At 40.5% G+C, this 14,228-nt stretch overlaps 1 protein-coding gene across 1 annotated transcript; it reads left to right on the forward strand.

The window, feature by feature from the left end:
* Window positions 1–5,783: 5,783 nt before the first annotated feature.
* On the forward strand, window positions 5,784–10,539 carry LOC129108557 (intestinal mucin-like protein). Its single transcript, XM_054620413.1, has 19 exons — window positions 5,784–5,846; window positions 5,961–6,133; window positions 6,229–6,403; window positions 6,510–6,757; window positions 6,926–7,109; window positions 7,199–7,409; window positions 7,509–7,684; window positions 7,873–7,942; window positions 8,157–8,257; window positions 8,338–8,369; window positions 8,462–8,639; window positions 8,756–8,860; window positions 8,952–8,992; window positions 9,103–9,225; window positions 9,355–9,453; window positions 9,734–9,862; window positions 9,951–9,990; window positions 10,070–10,193; window positions 10,329–10,539. Exons 2-19 carry the CDS (start codon window positions 5,978–5,980, stop codon window positions 10,537–10,539), a joined length of 2,403 nt encoding a protein of 800 aa, XP_054476388.1. The 5' UTR covers window positions 5,784–5,846; window positions 5,961–5,977.
* Window positions 10,540–14,228: the final 3,689 nt, after the last annotated feature.

Here is a 14,228-nt window from a genome sequence, read left to right on the forward strand (position 1 = left end):
ATATGCAAAAATCCCAAAGAAATTGACTGTAGAGCAACAGATGAACCTGACATGGACTTCGATGACTATCTGAGTGGGACTGGCCAAGTTGTTTCTTGCGATTTGGGATATGGTTTGATATGTAGACAAGAGGACCAGCCCAGACGTCCAGGAAAATGTTTCAACTATAAGATCAGAGTATGTTGTGAGGTGGAATGTGAAATCACAACCGTCTCAACCCCAGCAACTACAACCCCTACTACTACGACCCAAGAGCCAACCACAACCACAAAATCTACAACAATTCCAACTGAACCAACTACTACAACCCAAGAACCAACCACAACAACAAAATCCACAACAATTCCAACTGAGCCAACTACTACAACCCAGGAGCCAACCACAACCACAAAATCTACAACAATTCCAACTGAACCAACTACTACAACCCAAGAGCCAACCACAACAACACAATATACAACCCTACCAACTGAACCTACAACTACAACCCAAGAGCCAACCACAAAATCTACAACCCCACCAACTGAACCAACAACTACGTCCCAAGAGCCAACCACAACTTCAAAATCTACAACACTACCAACTGAACCAACTACTACAACCCAAGAGCCAACCACAACCACAAAATCTTCAACAATTCCAACTGAACCAACTTCTACAACTCAAGAGCCAACCAGAACAACACAATCTACAACACTACTAACTGAACCTACAACAACAACAACCCAAGAGCCAACCACAAAATCTACAACCCTACCAACTGAACCAACTACAACAACCCAAGAGCCAACCACAACCACAAAATCTACAACAATTCCAACTGAACCAACTACTACAACCCCAGAGCCAACCACAACAACACAATCTACAACCCTACCAACTGAACCTACAACTACAACCCAAGAGCCAACCACAAAAGCTACAACCACACCAACTGAACCAACTACTACGACCCAAGAGCAAACCACAACAACACAATCTTCAACAATTCCAACTGAACCAACTACTACAACCCAAGAGCCAACCACAACAACACAATCTACAACCCTACCAACTGAACCTACAACTACAACCCAAGAGCCAACCACAAAATCTACAACCCCACCAACTGAACCAACAACTACTACCCAAGAGCCAACCACAACTACAAAATCTACAACAATTCCAACTGAACCAACTACTACAACCCAAGAGCCAACCAACAACAAAATCTACAACAATTCCAACTGAACCAACTACTACAACCCAAGAGCCAACCACAAAATCTACAACCCCACCAACTGAACCAACAACTACGACCCAAGAGCCAACCACAACTAAAAAATCTACAACAATTCCAACTGAACCAACTACTACAACCCAAGAGCCAACCACAACAACAAAATCTCCAACAATTCCAACTGAACCAACTACTACAACCCAAGAGCCAACCACAACAACAGAATCTCCAACAATTCCAACTGAACCAACTACTACAACCCAAGAGCCAACCACAACAACAAAATCTACAACAATTCCAACTGAACCAACTACTACAACCCAAGAGCCAACCACAACAACAAAATCTACAGCAATTCCAACTGAACCAACTACTACAATCCAAGAGCCAACCACAACAACACAATCTACAACCCTACCAACTGAACCTACAACTACAACCCAGGAGCCAACCACAAAATCCACAACCACACCAACTGAACCAACAACTACGACCCAAGAGCCAACCACAACTTCAAAATCTACAACACTACCAACTGAACCAACTACTACAACCCAAGAGCCAACCACAACCACAAAATCTACAACAATTCCAACTGAACCAACTTCTACAACTCAAGAGCCAACCAGAACAACACAATCTACAACCCTACCAACTGAACCTACAACTACAACCCAAGAGCCAACCACAAAATCTACAACCACACCAACTGAACCAACAACTACGACTCAAGAGCCAACCACAACCACAAAATCTACAACAATTCCAACTGAACCAACTTCTACAACCCAAGAGCCAACCACAACAACAAAATCTACAACAATTCCAACTGAACCAACTACTACAACCCAGGAGCCAACCACAAAATCTACAACCCCACCGACTGAACCAACTACTACAACCCAGGAGCCAACCACAACCACAAAATCTACAACCGCACAAACTGAAGTGACGGGTCCCACGTTGTCAACATCAACGTCTCACTCAACTGCTCCCGTCATCGCTTCCACTACTGAACCAACTACTACAACCCATGAGCCAACCACAACCACAAAATCTACAACAATTCCAACTGAACCAACTACTACAACCCAAGAGCCAACCACAACAACAAAATCTACAACAATTCAAACTGAACCAACTACTACAACCCAAGAGCCAACCACAACAACAAAATCTACAACAATTCCAACTGAACCAACTACTACAACCCAAGAGCCAACCACAACAACAAAATCTACAACAATTCCAACTGAACCAACTACTACAACTAGAGAACCAACCACAACAACAAAATCTACAACAATTCCAACTGAACCAACTACTACAACCCAGGAGCCAACCACAACAACAAAATCTACAACAATTCCAACTGAACCAACTACTACAACCCAAGAGCCAACCACAACAACAAAATCTACAACAATTCCAACTGAACCAACTGCTACAACCCAAGAGCCAACCACAACAACAAAATCTACAGTAATTCCAACTGAACCAACTACTACAATCCAAGAGCCAACCACAACAACACAATCTACAACCCTACCAACTGAACCTACAACTACAACCCAGGAGCCAACCACAAAATCCACAACCACACCAACTGAACCAACAACTACGACCCAAGAGCCAACCACAACTACAAAATCTACAACACTACCAACTGAACCAACTACTACAACCCAAGAGCCAACCACAACCACACAATCTACAACAATTCCAACTGAACCAACTGCTATAACCCCAGAGCCAACCACAACAACACAATCTACAACCCTACCAACTGAACCTACAACTACAACCCAAGAGCCAACCACAAAATCTCCAACCACACCAACTGAACCAACAAATACGACCCAAGAGCCAACCACAACTTCAAAAACTACAACACTACCAACTGAACCAACTACTACAACCCAAGAGCCAACCACAACCACAAAATCTACAACAATTCCAACTGAACCAACTTCTACAACTCAAGAGCCAACCAGAACAACACAATCTACAACACTACCAACTGAACCTACAACAACAACCCAAGAGCCAACCACAAAATCTACAACCCTACCAACTGAACCAACTACTACAACCCAGGAACCAACCACAACCACAAAATCTACAACAATTCCAACTGAACCAACTACTATAATCGATGTGCTAACCACAACAACACAATATACAACCCTACCAACTGAAGCTACAACTACACCCCAAGAGCCAAGCACAACTACAAAATCTACAACACTACCAACTGAACCAACTACTACAACCCAAGAGCCAACCACAACCACACAATCTACAACAATTCCAACTGAACCAACTACTACAACCCAAGAGCCAACCACAAAATCTCCAACCACACCAACTGAACCAACAAATACGACCCAAGAGCCAACCACAACTTCAAAAACTACAACACTACCAACTGAACCAACTACTACAACCCAAGAGCCAACCACAACCACAAAATCTACAACAATTCCAACTGAACCAACTTCTACAACTCAAGAGCCAACCAGAACAACACAATCTACAACACTACCAACTGAACCTACAACAACAACCCAAGAGCCAACCACAAAATCTACAACCCTACCAACTGAACCAACTACTACAACCCAGGAACCAACCACAACCACAAAATCTACAACAATTCCAACTGAACCAACTACTATAATCGATGTGCTAACCACAACATCAAAATCTACAACAATTCCAACTGAACCAACTACTACAACCCAGCAGCCAACCACAACGCCAAAATCTACAACCACACCAACTGAACCAACTACTACAACCCAGGAACCAACCACAACCATAAAATCTACAACAATTCCAACTGAACCAACTACTACAACCCCAGAGCCAACCACAACAACACAATATACAACCCTACCAACTGAACCTACAACTACACCCCAAGAGCCAACCACAACTACAAAATCTACAACACTACCAACTGAACCAACTACTACAACCCAAGAGCCAACCACAACCACACAATCTACAACAATTCCAACTGAACCAACTGCTATAACCCCAGAGCCAACCACAACAACACAATCTACAACCCTACCAACTGAACCTACAACTACAACCCAAGAGCCAACCACAAAATCTCCAACCACACCAACTGAACCAACAACTACGACCCAAGAGACAACCACAACCACAAAATCTACAACAATTCCAACTGAACCAACTTCTACAACTCAAGAGCCAACCAGAACAACACAATCTACAACACTACCAACTGAACCAACTACTACAACCCAAGAGCCAACCACAACAACAAAATCTATAACAATTCCAACTGAACCAACTACTACAACCCAGGAGCCAACCACAAAATCTACAACCCCACCGACTGAACCAACTACTACAACCCAGGAGCCAACCACAACCACAAAATCTACTACCGCACAAACTGAAGTGACGGGTCCCACGTTGTCAACATCAACGTCTCACTCAACTGCTCCCGTCATCGCTTCCACTACTGAACCAACTACTACAACCCAAGAGCCAACCACAACAACAAAATCTACAACCCCACCAACTCAACCTACAACTACTACAACCCAGGAGCCAACCACAACCACAAAATCTACAACAATTCCAACTGAACCAACTACTACAACCCAAGAGACAACCACAACAACAAAATCTACAACAATTCCAACTGAAGCAACAACTACAACCCAAGAGCCAACCACAACCACAAAATCTACAACCCCACCAACTGAACCAACAACTACAACCCAAGAGCCAACCACAACCACGAAATCTACAACCCCACCAACTGAACCAACAACTACAACCCAAGAGCCAACCACAACCACAAAATCTACAACAATTCCAACTGAACCAACTACTACAACAACCCAAGAGCCAACCACAACAACAAAATCTTCAACAATTCCAACTGAACCAACTACTACAACCCAAGAGCCAACCACAACAACAAAATCTACAACCCCACCAACTGAACCTACAACTACTACAACCCAAGAGCCAACCACAACAACAAAATCTACAACAATTCCAACAGAACCAACTACTACAACCCAGGAGCCAACCACAACAATAAAAACTACAACAATTCCAACTGAACCAACTACTACAACCCAGGAGCCAACCACAACCACACAATCTACAACCCCACCAAATGAACCTACAACTACAACCCAAGAGCCAACCACAACCACAGAATCTACAACCCCACCAACTGAACCAACTACTACAACCCAGGAGCCAACCACAAAATCTACAACCCCACCGACTGAACCAACTACTACAACCCAGGAGCCAACCACAACCACAAAATCTACAACCCCACCAACTGAACCAACTACTACAACCCAGGAGCCGACCAAAACCACGAAATCTACAACAATTCCAACTGAACCAACTACTACAACCCAAGAGCCAACCACAACAACAAAATCCACAACAATTCCAACTGAACCAACTACTACAACCCAGGAGACAACCACAAAATCTACAACCGCACAAACTGAAGTGACGGGTCCCACGTTGTCAACATCAACGTCTCACTCAACTGCTCCCGTCATCGCTTCCACTACTGTATGCTTCTGCATAGTTAATGGCAAGCATTATAGTCCAGGTAAGAGAAAAATATAATTACGTCTTTGTCAGCAACAAATGTAATCTGTTCTCAATCTTTGTTTCGTGGCTTACCACTGTTTAATCTATTCTTAATTTTTTTTCTCAACTTTAGGGGATTTGATATTAGACATGGCACACATTGGATCTGGTGTATGTCTCACAATGATATGTTCTGATATTTGCGAGATTCACAACACGACTGTCAATTGCGGTACCACGACCATGCCTACACCCACACCCACACCCACAACTCCTTCACCAAACTGCCCTGAATGGGATGTAGCAGTAAGAATCTTAATGTATCTTGCACATTAAATGATATAATGTAATTTATTGCTAAATACTTTATAATAATTTCCCTTTTTTTCTCTTTACATCAGCAAAATGAGACCTTCCTTTTGTGCAACTGCACCATGGCCAGATGCATTGAGAATAATACAATTGAAATAATTCCTTATGAATGCCCACCCCTTGAGAACATCACTTGTACCAATGGAAAGAAACCAGTTCTTGTGTCTGATGAGTACGGCTGCTGCCATCATTACGCTTGTGACTGTAAGCCATTATGTGGTTAAAAGGGTGTATGACATATCAATTCAGTTATACATTTCTCTTATAAGTAAATTTGTCATTTTTATCTGATTGTTTTCTTTCTTTTCAGGCGTTTGTGAAGGCTGGGGAGATCCTCATTACATAACATTTGATGGATTCTACTACAGTTATCAAGGAAACTGTACTTACGTCTTGATGGAAGAGATTTTACCGAAACATAATTTGAACATTTATATTGACAATGTCTTCTGTGATCCCACTGAAGATGTTTCTTGTCCACGATCAATAATTATATCGTACAAATCAGAAGTTGTCACACTCATAAATCATAACCTTCTTGGAGCAGCGCAGTTGGAGGTAAGACAATATATGCTCAGAATTTAGTTTTTTCTGTATGTTCACAAAATCTCACCAGACTAATTTAAGTAGATTATCACTATCAAAGTAGATGCTGTAATTTGATAAATCCACATAGCACAGAATATTTTTTCTTATCATGTAACATATTCACTTTTTTCCCTGTAGGCACTCAAAAATGGAGTACGTCTGAAACTACCTTATTCACAGCTAGGTGTTAAAATCTTGGATTCTGGCATTAACTTGGTTTTGGAGATCCCTCACCTAAAGGTGGTCGTTACATTTGGAATAACTGGCTTTAGTGTCACCCTTCCATATCAATATTTTGGCAGTAACACACAGGGCCATTGTGGTAAGAACATATCTTTCACCTGTGGCCATATTGGCAAATCCTGTGTTTGAAGTTGACTGCAATTTAAACTGTTTTGTGACTACCATCAGGAACATGCAATAACAACCAGGCTGATGACTGCAGGCTGCCTGGAGGCAAGCTAGTAGAAAATTGTGCAGTGATGGCTGACTATTGGCCTGCAAAACACATTCACCAACCCAACTGCCAGATACCATCTGTACTGCCGACCAATATACCTGGACCTCCACCAACCTTTACTCCATGCATTGCAGACTCCATATGTCACATGCTTAAAAGCAGGTAGAAATGATGTAATCTATTGTATTGTGCACATTCATCCCCATAAGTTTGACACATTAAAACATTTAAACACTTTTTTTGTGTGTTTTTCTCTCTCAGTCTCTTTGCAGCGTGCCATCCTTTTGTCTCTCCTGACAATTTCTACCTAGGTTGTGTTTTTGATAGCTGCCATGTTTCCAACCCAACAGTGGAGTGCACAAGCTTGCAGACTTATGCTGCTGCTTGTGCTCAGGCTGGGGTTTGTCTGCACTGGAGGAACCACACCACGCTGTGTGGTAAGCAACCCTCTTTATTCTATACTATAAATGCTGAGATCAGTGGAATAAAGAGGGGTAACTCATTTAATTTACTTTCGTTACATCTAGCACACATTTAACAGGCTGCTGCGCATTTTATTATGTACAGTAGGTAGGAAGTATGTATTTTCAAAAGAAGTCATTGAGTCTTTTTTTTTTACTAACAGCAAATGACTGCCCATCAGACAAAGTTTACAAGCCATGTGGTCCTGCAGAACAACCAACCTGTGAAGACAGGTACGTTTAATAAAAAAAGAGGGGGTATACATTTTGCAGTTCATTGTGCATATTAGCATTTCCTAAGACAAAGATCATAATAGATGGTGGCAATAGATATTTCTTGTTAACAGTAACTAGTAGTAGAATACATAGTATTGGATTAGCTATGGTTTAGTGATCTGTAAGAAAAACTGTAAACCAACTGTTATTTCTTGATGATTCAATACAACAGTCCTAATGAAGAGACCATGAACTACACTGTTGAGGGCTGCTTTTGTCCAGATGGAATGAAACTCTTCAACAAAGAGTCTGGCATATGTGTTGATAAGTGTGGTAAGTGTAGTGTAAATTCTCAAGTCTTATCATTGAGCTGAATATATCATATCAATCATGAAGTGCTCATTTTCCAACAGGATGTCTTGATCCTGAGGGCATTCCCCGCGAGGTGAGTCTTCTATTCATGATCATTTAATATCCTAACCTGTGCTGTTTACTTGCAAGAGACATTGAGTCACAATTGTGATTTATTTCTTTCAGTTTAATGAGAGGTTTGAGTACAAATGCCAAAACTGCATCTGTGAGGAGTCCACCAAGACTGTGACTTGCAAACCAAAGGCATGCCCAACACCACCTATAGCAAACTGCACTGGCCCTGGGTTTGTCCTCGTCGACCAAACTAATCCCTCAGACTCCTGCTGTTCTGCCTTTGTTTGCCGTAAGACAATTCGTATCAATGCACATTTGTCCTCCAGAGATTTCAGAATGTTATACATTGATAACAATCTTGAAGGTTCTTCATTATTTACTATGAACCTAATATCATCTCCACAGAATGTCAAAGTAACACTTGCCCAGTCTACAACATGAACTGTCCGGTAGGATATATGCCAGTTGTCAGTGTTCCTAAGGGAAAATGCTGTCCAGAACGTACATGTGGTGAGCTCATTTACTCATAGTATAAATTTATATAAACCTTATTATGATAGTGACACGTTTAGGTAATTCACAATACCTTACTCTTTTCTAGAGCCTAAAAGAGTTTGTGTCCACAAAAACAATGAATACCAGGTAAATAAGACATATATCAGTTGTGTTAATTAATGATGATTTTTGCTGCAAAAGTTCTGTATTGCTAAAAACATACACAAGTATGAATGTATTTCTTCTTTTTTTGCTAGCCTGGCTCTTCAGTTCCTGGGCCTCAATGTCAGGATTGTTCATGTACCAATGAGGTGGACCCTGATTCTGGTCTATTCAGGATACGTTGTGAGTTTCAGACATGTGAAGAAAACTGTGCCATGGTAAGAGAAATTTCAAACATTATATTTTTAAACACAATAAATAGAAGTCCTTGTTCTCAGAATATGTTTTTTAGGAAAGCGAACAGGAAAAAAATGGACTTGGCAACTTAATCCCCCCCTTTCTCTCAGGGATATGAATATGTGGAAACTGATTCAGATGAATGCTGTGGGAAGTGTGTACAGACACACTGTGTTGTCAGTGTCAATAATACCAAGAACCTCTTGAAGGTAAGTTGGATCATCTCTGTTGACTGTGAATCCACATTATAATGTTAAATAGCCTATAGTACCTCAGTATGTATTTTTATATCTGTGTGCCTCTGTGTGTTTGTGTTTGTGTGTTTGTTTGTTGTGTGTGTGTGTGTGTGTGTGTGTGTGTGTGTGTGTGTGTGTGTGTGTGTGTGTGTGTGTGTGTGTGTGTGTGTGTGTGTGTGTGTGTGTGTGTGTGTGTCTGTGTGTGTCTGTGTCTGTGTCTGTGTGTCTGTACGTCCATCTCACCGCTTTCCAGCCAGGAGATATTTGGTCACCAGCGGAGAATAAGTGTCAGTATTACACTTGCATTAGGGTCGGTGACACTTTAACAACGTTCAATTCACACATTGTTTGCCCGCCATTCCAGCAGAGCAACTGCCAACCAGTAAGTATCACTTCTCACTTACAACTTATAGATCTGGATTGTATGTATCTGTGAGATCAAATGTTAAAACTAGGTTTTACTTCCTCAGGGCACAGTTCAGACTGCAGCAAATGGCTGTTGTAAAATTTGTGAGTATGACATTTTCTTTACTTTTGGGTGAAAGGTACTTAAATAAAAACAAGCTAATCGTGCGTCTCTTTTTAAAAGGTGTGGAGAGGGAGAGGGCCTGCAAGTTAGTATCCATGAAAACGCATGTTGGGCAAAACGGCTGTCAGTCTTACCAGGAGGTAGATATGCCATATTGTGAAGGATCATGCAACACTTTTACCAAGTAAGCATATCACTAATATTTGTCATTCCTGTGGATATTTGCAAACCTATTAAGATGTGAAAACCTAAACATGTTTAGTTGTGGTTTGTACAGATTTTAGGTTTAGTAATCAACCCTACCTCTTCTTTTTTTCAGGTACTCTGAAGTAGCAGCTGCTATGCAGCATTCTTGCTCCTGCTGTAGGGAGACACGCTCCAGTAATCGCACTGTTGACTTGCACTGCTTGAATGGAGATGTGGTCCCCTATTCATACATCCATGTGGAGGAGTGTGGGTGTGGCGACTCAGACTGCACCAGATCTGTTGCACAACTTGTTCGCAGGAGGCGAAGCTCCACATTGGTGTAATAGATATATCTGTCATCACATTAACGGATGTGGGATGTAAAAATTTCTTCCCATACTGTCTCAACAATCAATACATTTTTTTTACAAAGCAATTGCCTTTGTAGAGTATATTAAGCAATTATTCAAATAAAAATATGCAACTCTGTTAATGTCTCATCCAAAATGTTGTGTATTAAATGGGAGAATTCCTTCGTGCAAGGAAAACTTCACTTCAGTTTCAGTTAAAGGGAGAGCAGTAGTAGACTATATTATTGCCCCACATGAGGGCTTAAATAATTGTGTTAAGTTCTGTGTCTTCACCCCAAATGAGTTAATTGAAAGATTAGGAGGAGAGGGCTTCTCTTTACTTGGTGATAGATGTAAAATATCTGACCATTCTTTAATAACGTTAAAGTTTCAAGTAAGACCTTATTTTGAGAAAGATGAATTGCATCTACCAAACACCACAAAAACATCATTACAAAGGCATCTCCCTGATTCATTTTTGTCCTCTAACCAATGTAACATCGTATTGCTGGACCTTATTGATCAGTTGGGATGTATTAAAAAAACGCCAAAGTGATCTGGACGCTTGGTATGATACATTGAGTGGCTATGTCTACACAGCTTTGAATAAATGTGGTAAGAGAATATGTAATAGCCATAAAGGCTTTTAAAAAATCTAACAAACCTTACTGGAACAAAGACTTGCAGACCTTATGGGACAATCTAAGAAGAGCAGAAAAATCATTTCTAAGATGTAAGGATAAATTCCTGAAGGAAGGGCTGAAGATGGAATTTAAGGAAAAGCAAAACAAATTTGATAAGTACAGTGAAACGTAAATTTAATAGAGGGCTTTCATTGCATATTGATAATGTACAAACTCATAATCCCCAACAATTTTGGAATGAGATTAATATATTGGGACCGAGAAAGCCAAGGGAAATACCCATGGAGGTACGAATACAGAATGATGAATGTAGTTCTGTCTTAGGGGTCGTATTACAAAAATGGGAAAAGGACTTTGCAGATTTGTTTTTTGGTTGCAACAATTAATTTGATGATGTCTTCCTAAAGGAAAAAACAAGTTTAAAAGAGGTAACGGAATCTGAAATGAAAGCGGACATTAATAAACGTAATATGTTTTTGAATGCAAATGTTTCTATTGAAGAGGTAAAAAAAGGTAATAGGTAAATGTAAATTGAAAAAAGCTACTGGAATTGACGAAGTTTCAAATGAAGTGTTGAAGTCTCCTAGGCTGTTGAACGTGCTGAATGAGTTGTTTCAGTATTGTTTTCACAATGGCATTATTCCTACGCAGTGGCAGAAGTCTGTTATTAAACCTATTCTTAAATCTTCAAAAAATGACCCAAAGCTTCCTCTCAGCTATAGGGGTATAAGCCTTATTAGCTGTGTATGTAAATTATATTCCTCACTTTTACATGGCAGACTTGTAAATCACCTTGACAGGATAGGTTTTCTTGCAGACGAGCAAAATGGATTTAGAAAAGCCAGAGCATGTGTTGATCATATACTGTATATGTAGTCACTTCCATTATACGTGCAAAGATTAAGGAGAAGAGGTCTACATTTGTTTGCTTTATTGATTTCCAGAAGGCATTTGACTGGATTAATAGGGAACTTCTTGAATATAAGTTATTAGATTCTGGTGTAAACGGGAAGTTTTATTTTTCCTTAAAGTCCCTTTATCAAGCACCTGTTGCTCATGTTCAAGTGAATTAATATACAACTGGATGGTTTTCCCAACAATTTGGTGTGAAGCAAAGAGATGTTTTGTCTCCAACATTGTTTTCCATTTATATTAATGATTTAGCTCTACAAATTAAAGCTTCTAATTTGGGGGTCAAAGCAGATGATCAGACAGTGGGCATATCATTATATGCTGATGATGTAGTTTTACTTGCTGAACAGGAAAAAGATCTGCAGATTATGCTGAACATTGTTGTGGAGTGGTGCTGGAAATGGAGGCTAGTGGTAAACCAAGACAAAACACGAATAGTACATTTTAGACACAAATCATTACAGAGACGTTCAGTTGTTTTTAGCTTTGGTTCAACAGTACTATCTCACTCTGAACAGTATAAATACCTTGGCATTACTCTCGATGAGCACATGACATTTAAAGAAGCTGTCAATGTTCTAGCTCAGTCAGTGGGAAGAGCACTAGGATCTGTACTGAACAAAGTTAAACATTGTGGTAATTTAGGATTTCATACATATACACAACTATATAACTCATGTGTATGTCCTGTGTCTGACTATGTTTCCGGTGTTTGGGGTTTTGGTGAGCACACAAGTTGCAACACTGTGCACCACAGAGCGATTAGATCATTCTTGGGAGTTATAAAATCAACATCATTTTTGGCCATTACTGGGGATATGGGTTGGGAACACCAAAGATCCGACATAAATGTCAAATGCTTCGACTTTGGAATAGACTTGTGAACATGTCTGATCAGAGACTTACAAAAAAGATATTTCATTGGGACATTTTGCATGGCCATCCATGGGCTAAGGGTTTGAAATCTCTGTTTTATATGACTGACCTGTCTTTCATTTTTCAGAACAGGTTACTTTGTAATATTCAGGATATTAGGACCAAACTGTTTCTTATGCATAAAGAAAAATGGTCAGTTGACATAAGATAAGATAAGATAAGATAAGATAATCCTTTATTAGTCCCACAGCGGGGAAATTTGCAGGCTTACAACAGCGTAGAGTAAAGTGCACACAAGAGACATAGTAGAAGAAGACAAGCTAAAAAATAAAAAATAAAAAATGAAAAATAAAAATAAAATAAAACAAGTATTATAAATAAGCAATAAAAAAAAAACAGTAGAAAAAACAACAATAACTGAAATATTATATTTACAGACAGAGAAAAAAAACAACAACTATTTTAACTATTTTTAACTTTTTTAACTATTATTGCACAGTGTAATGTGTAATGTATTGCACAGGTTTTTATTGTCATGTTATTATTGTCATGTGGTCATGGGGTCTGCTGGGAGCAGAGCTGGTTGTTCAGCCTGACAGCAGCAGGAAGGAAGGACCTGCGGTACCTCTCCTTCACCACCGGGGGTGAAGCAGCCGGTGGTGAAGGAGCTGCACAGAGCTGCCAGGGTGTCCTGCATGGGGTGGGAGGTGTTGTCCATCAGGGATGACAGCTTGGCCATCACCCTCCTGTCTCCCACCACCTCCACCGTATCCAGTGGACACCCCAGCACACTGCTGGCCTTCCTGACAAGCTTGTTCAGTCTCTTCTTGTCTGCTGCTGAGATGCTGCTGCTCCAGCAGACCACTCCATAAAAGATGGCTGATGCCACCACGGAGTTGAAAAAGGTCTTCAGGAGTGCTCCCTGCATTCCAAAAGACCTCAGTCTCCTCAGCAGATACAGTCTGCTCTGATCCTTTTTATAAAGTGCATTTGAATGATTAGTCCAGTCCAGTTTATTGTTCAAGTGAACACCCAGGTACTTATAAGATTGCACAATCTCAATGTCCTGTCCCTGGATGTTCACTGGTTCCGGAGGACAGTGTTTTCCCCGGCACCATCCTATGAAGTCCTGGTTCAGTTCTCTGTATTCCCTCTCATCGCCGGCGGAGATGAGGCCGACGATTGCAGAGTCGTCAGAGAACTTTAGCAGGTGGCAGGTAGCAGAGGTATATTTGAAGTCTAATGTGTAGA

This window comes from Anoplopoma fimbria, chromosome 19, assembly GCF_027596085.1.
Source record: "Anoplopoma fimbria isolate UVic2021 breed Golden Eagle Sablefish chromosome 19, Afim_UVic_2022, whole genome shotgun sequence".
NCBI classification, from domain to species: Eukaryota; Metazoa; Chordata; class Actinopteri; order Perciformes; family Anoplopomatidae; genus Anoplopoma; species Anoplopoma fimbria.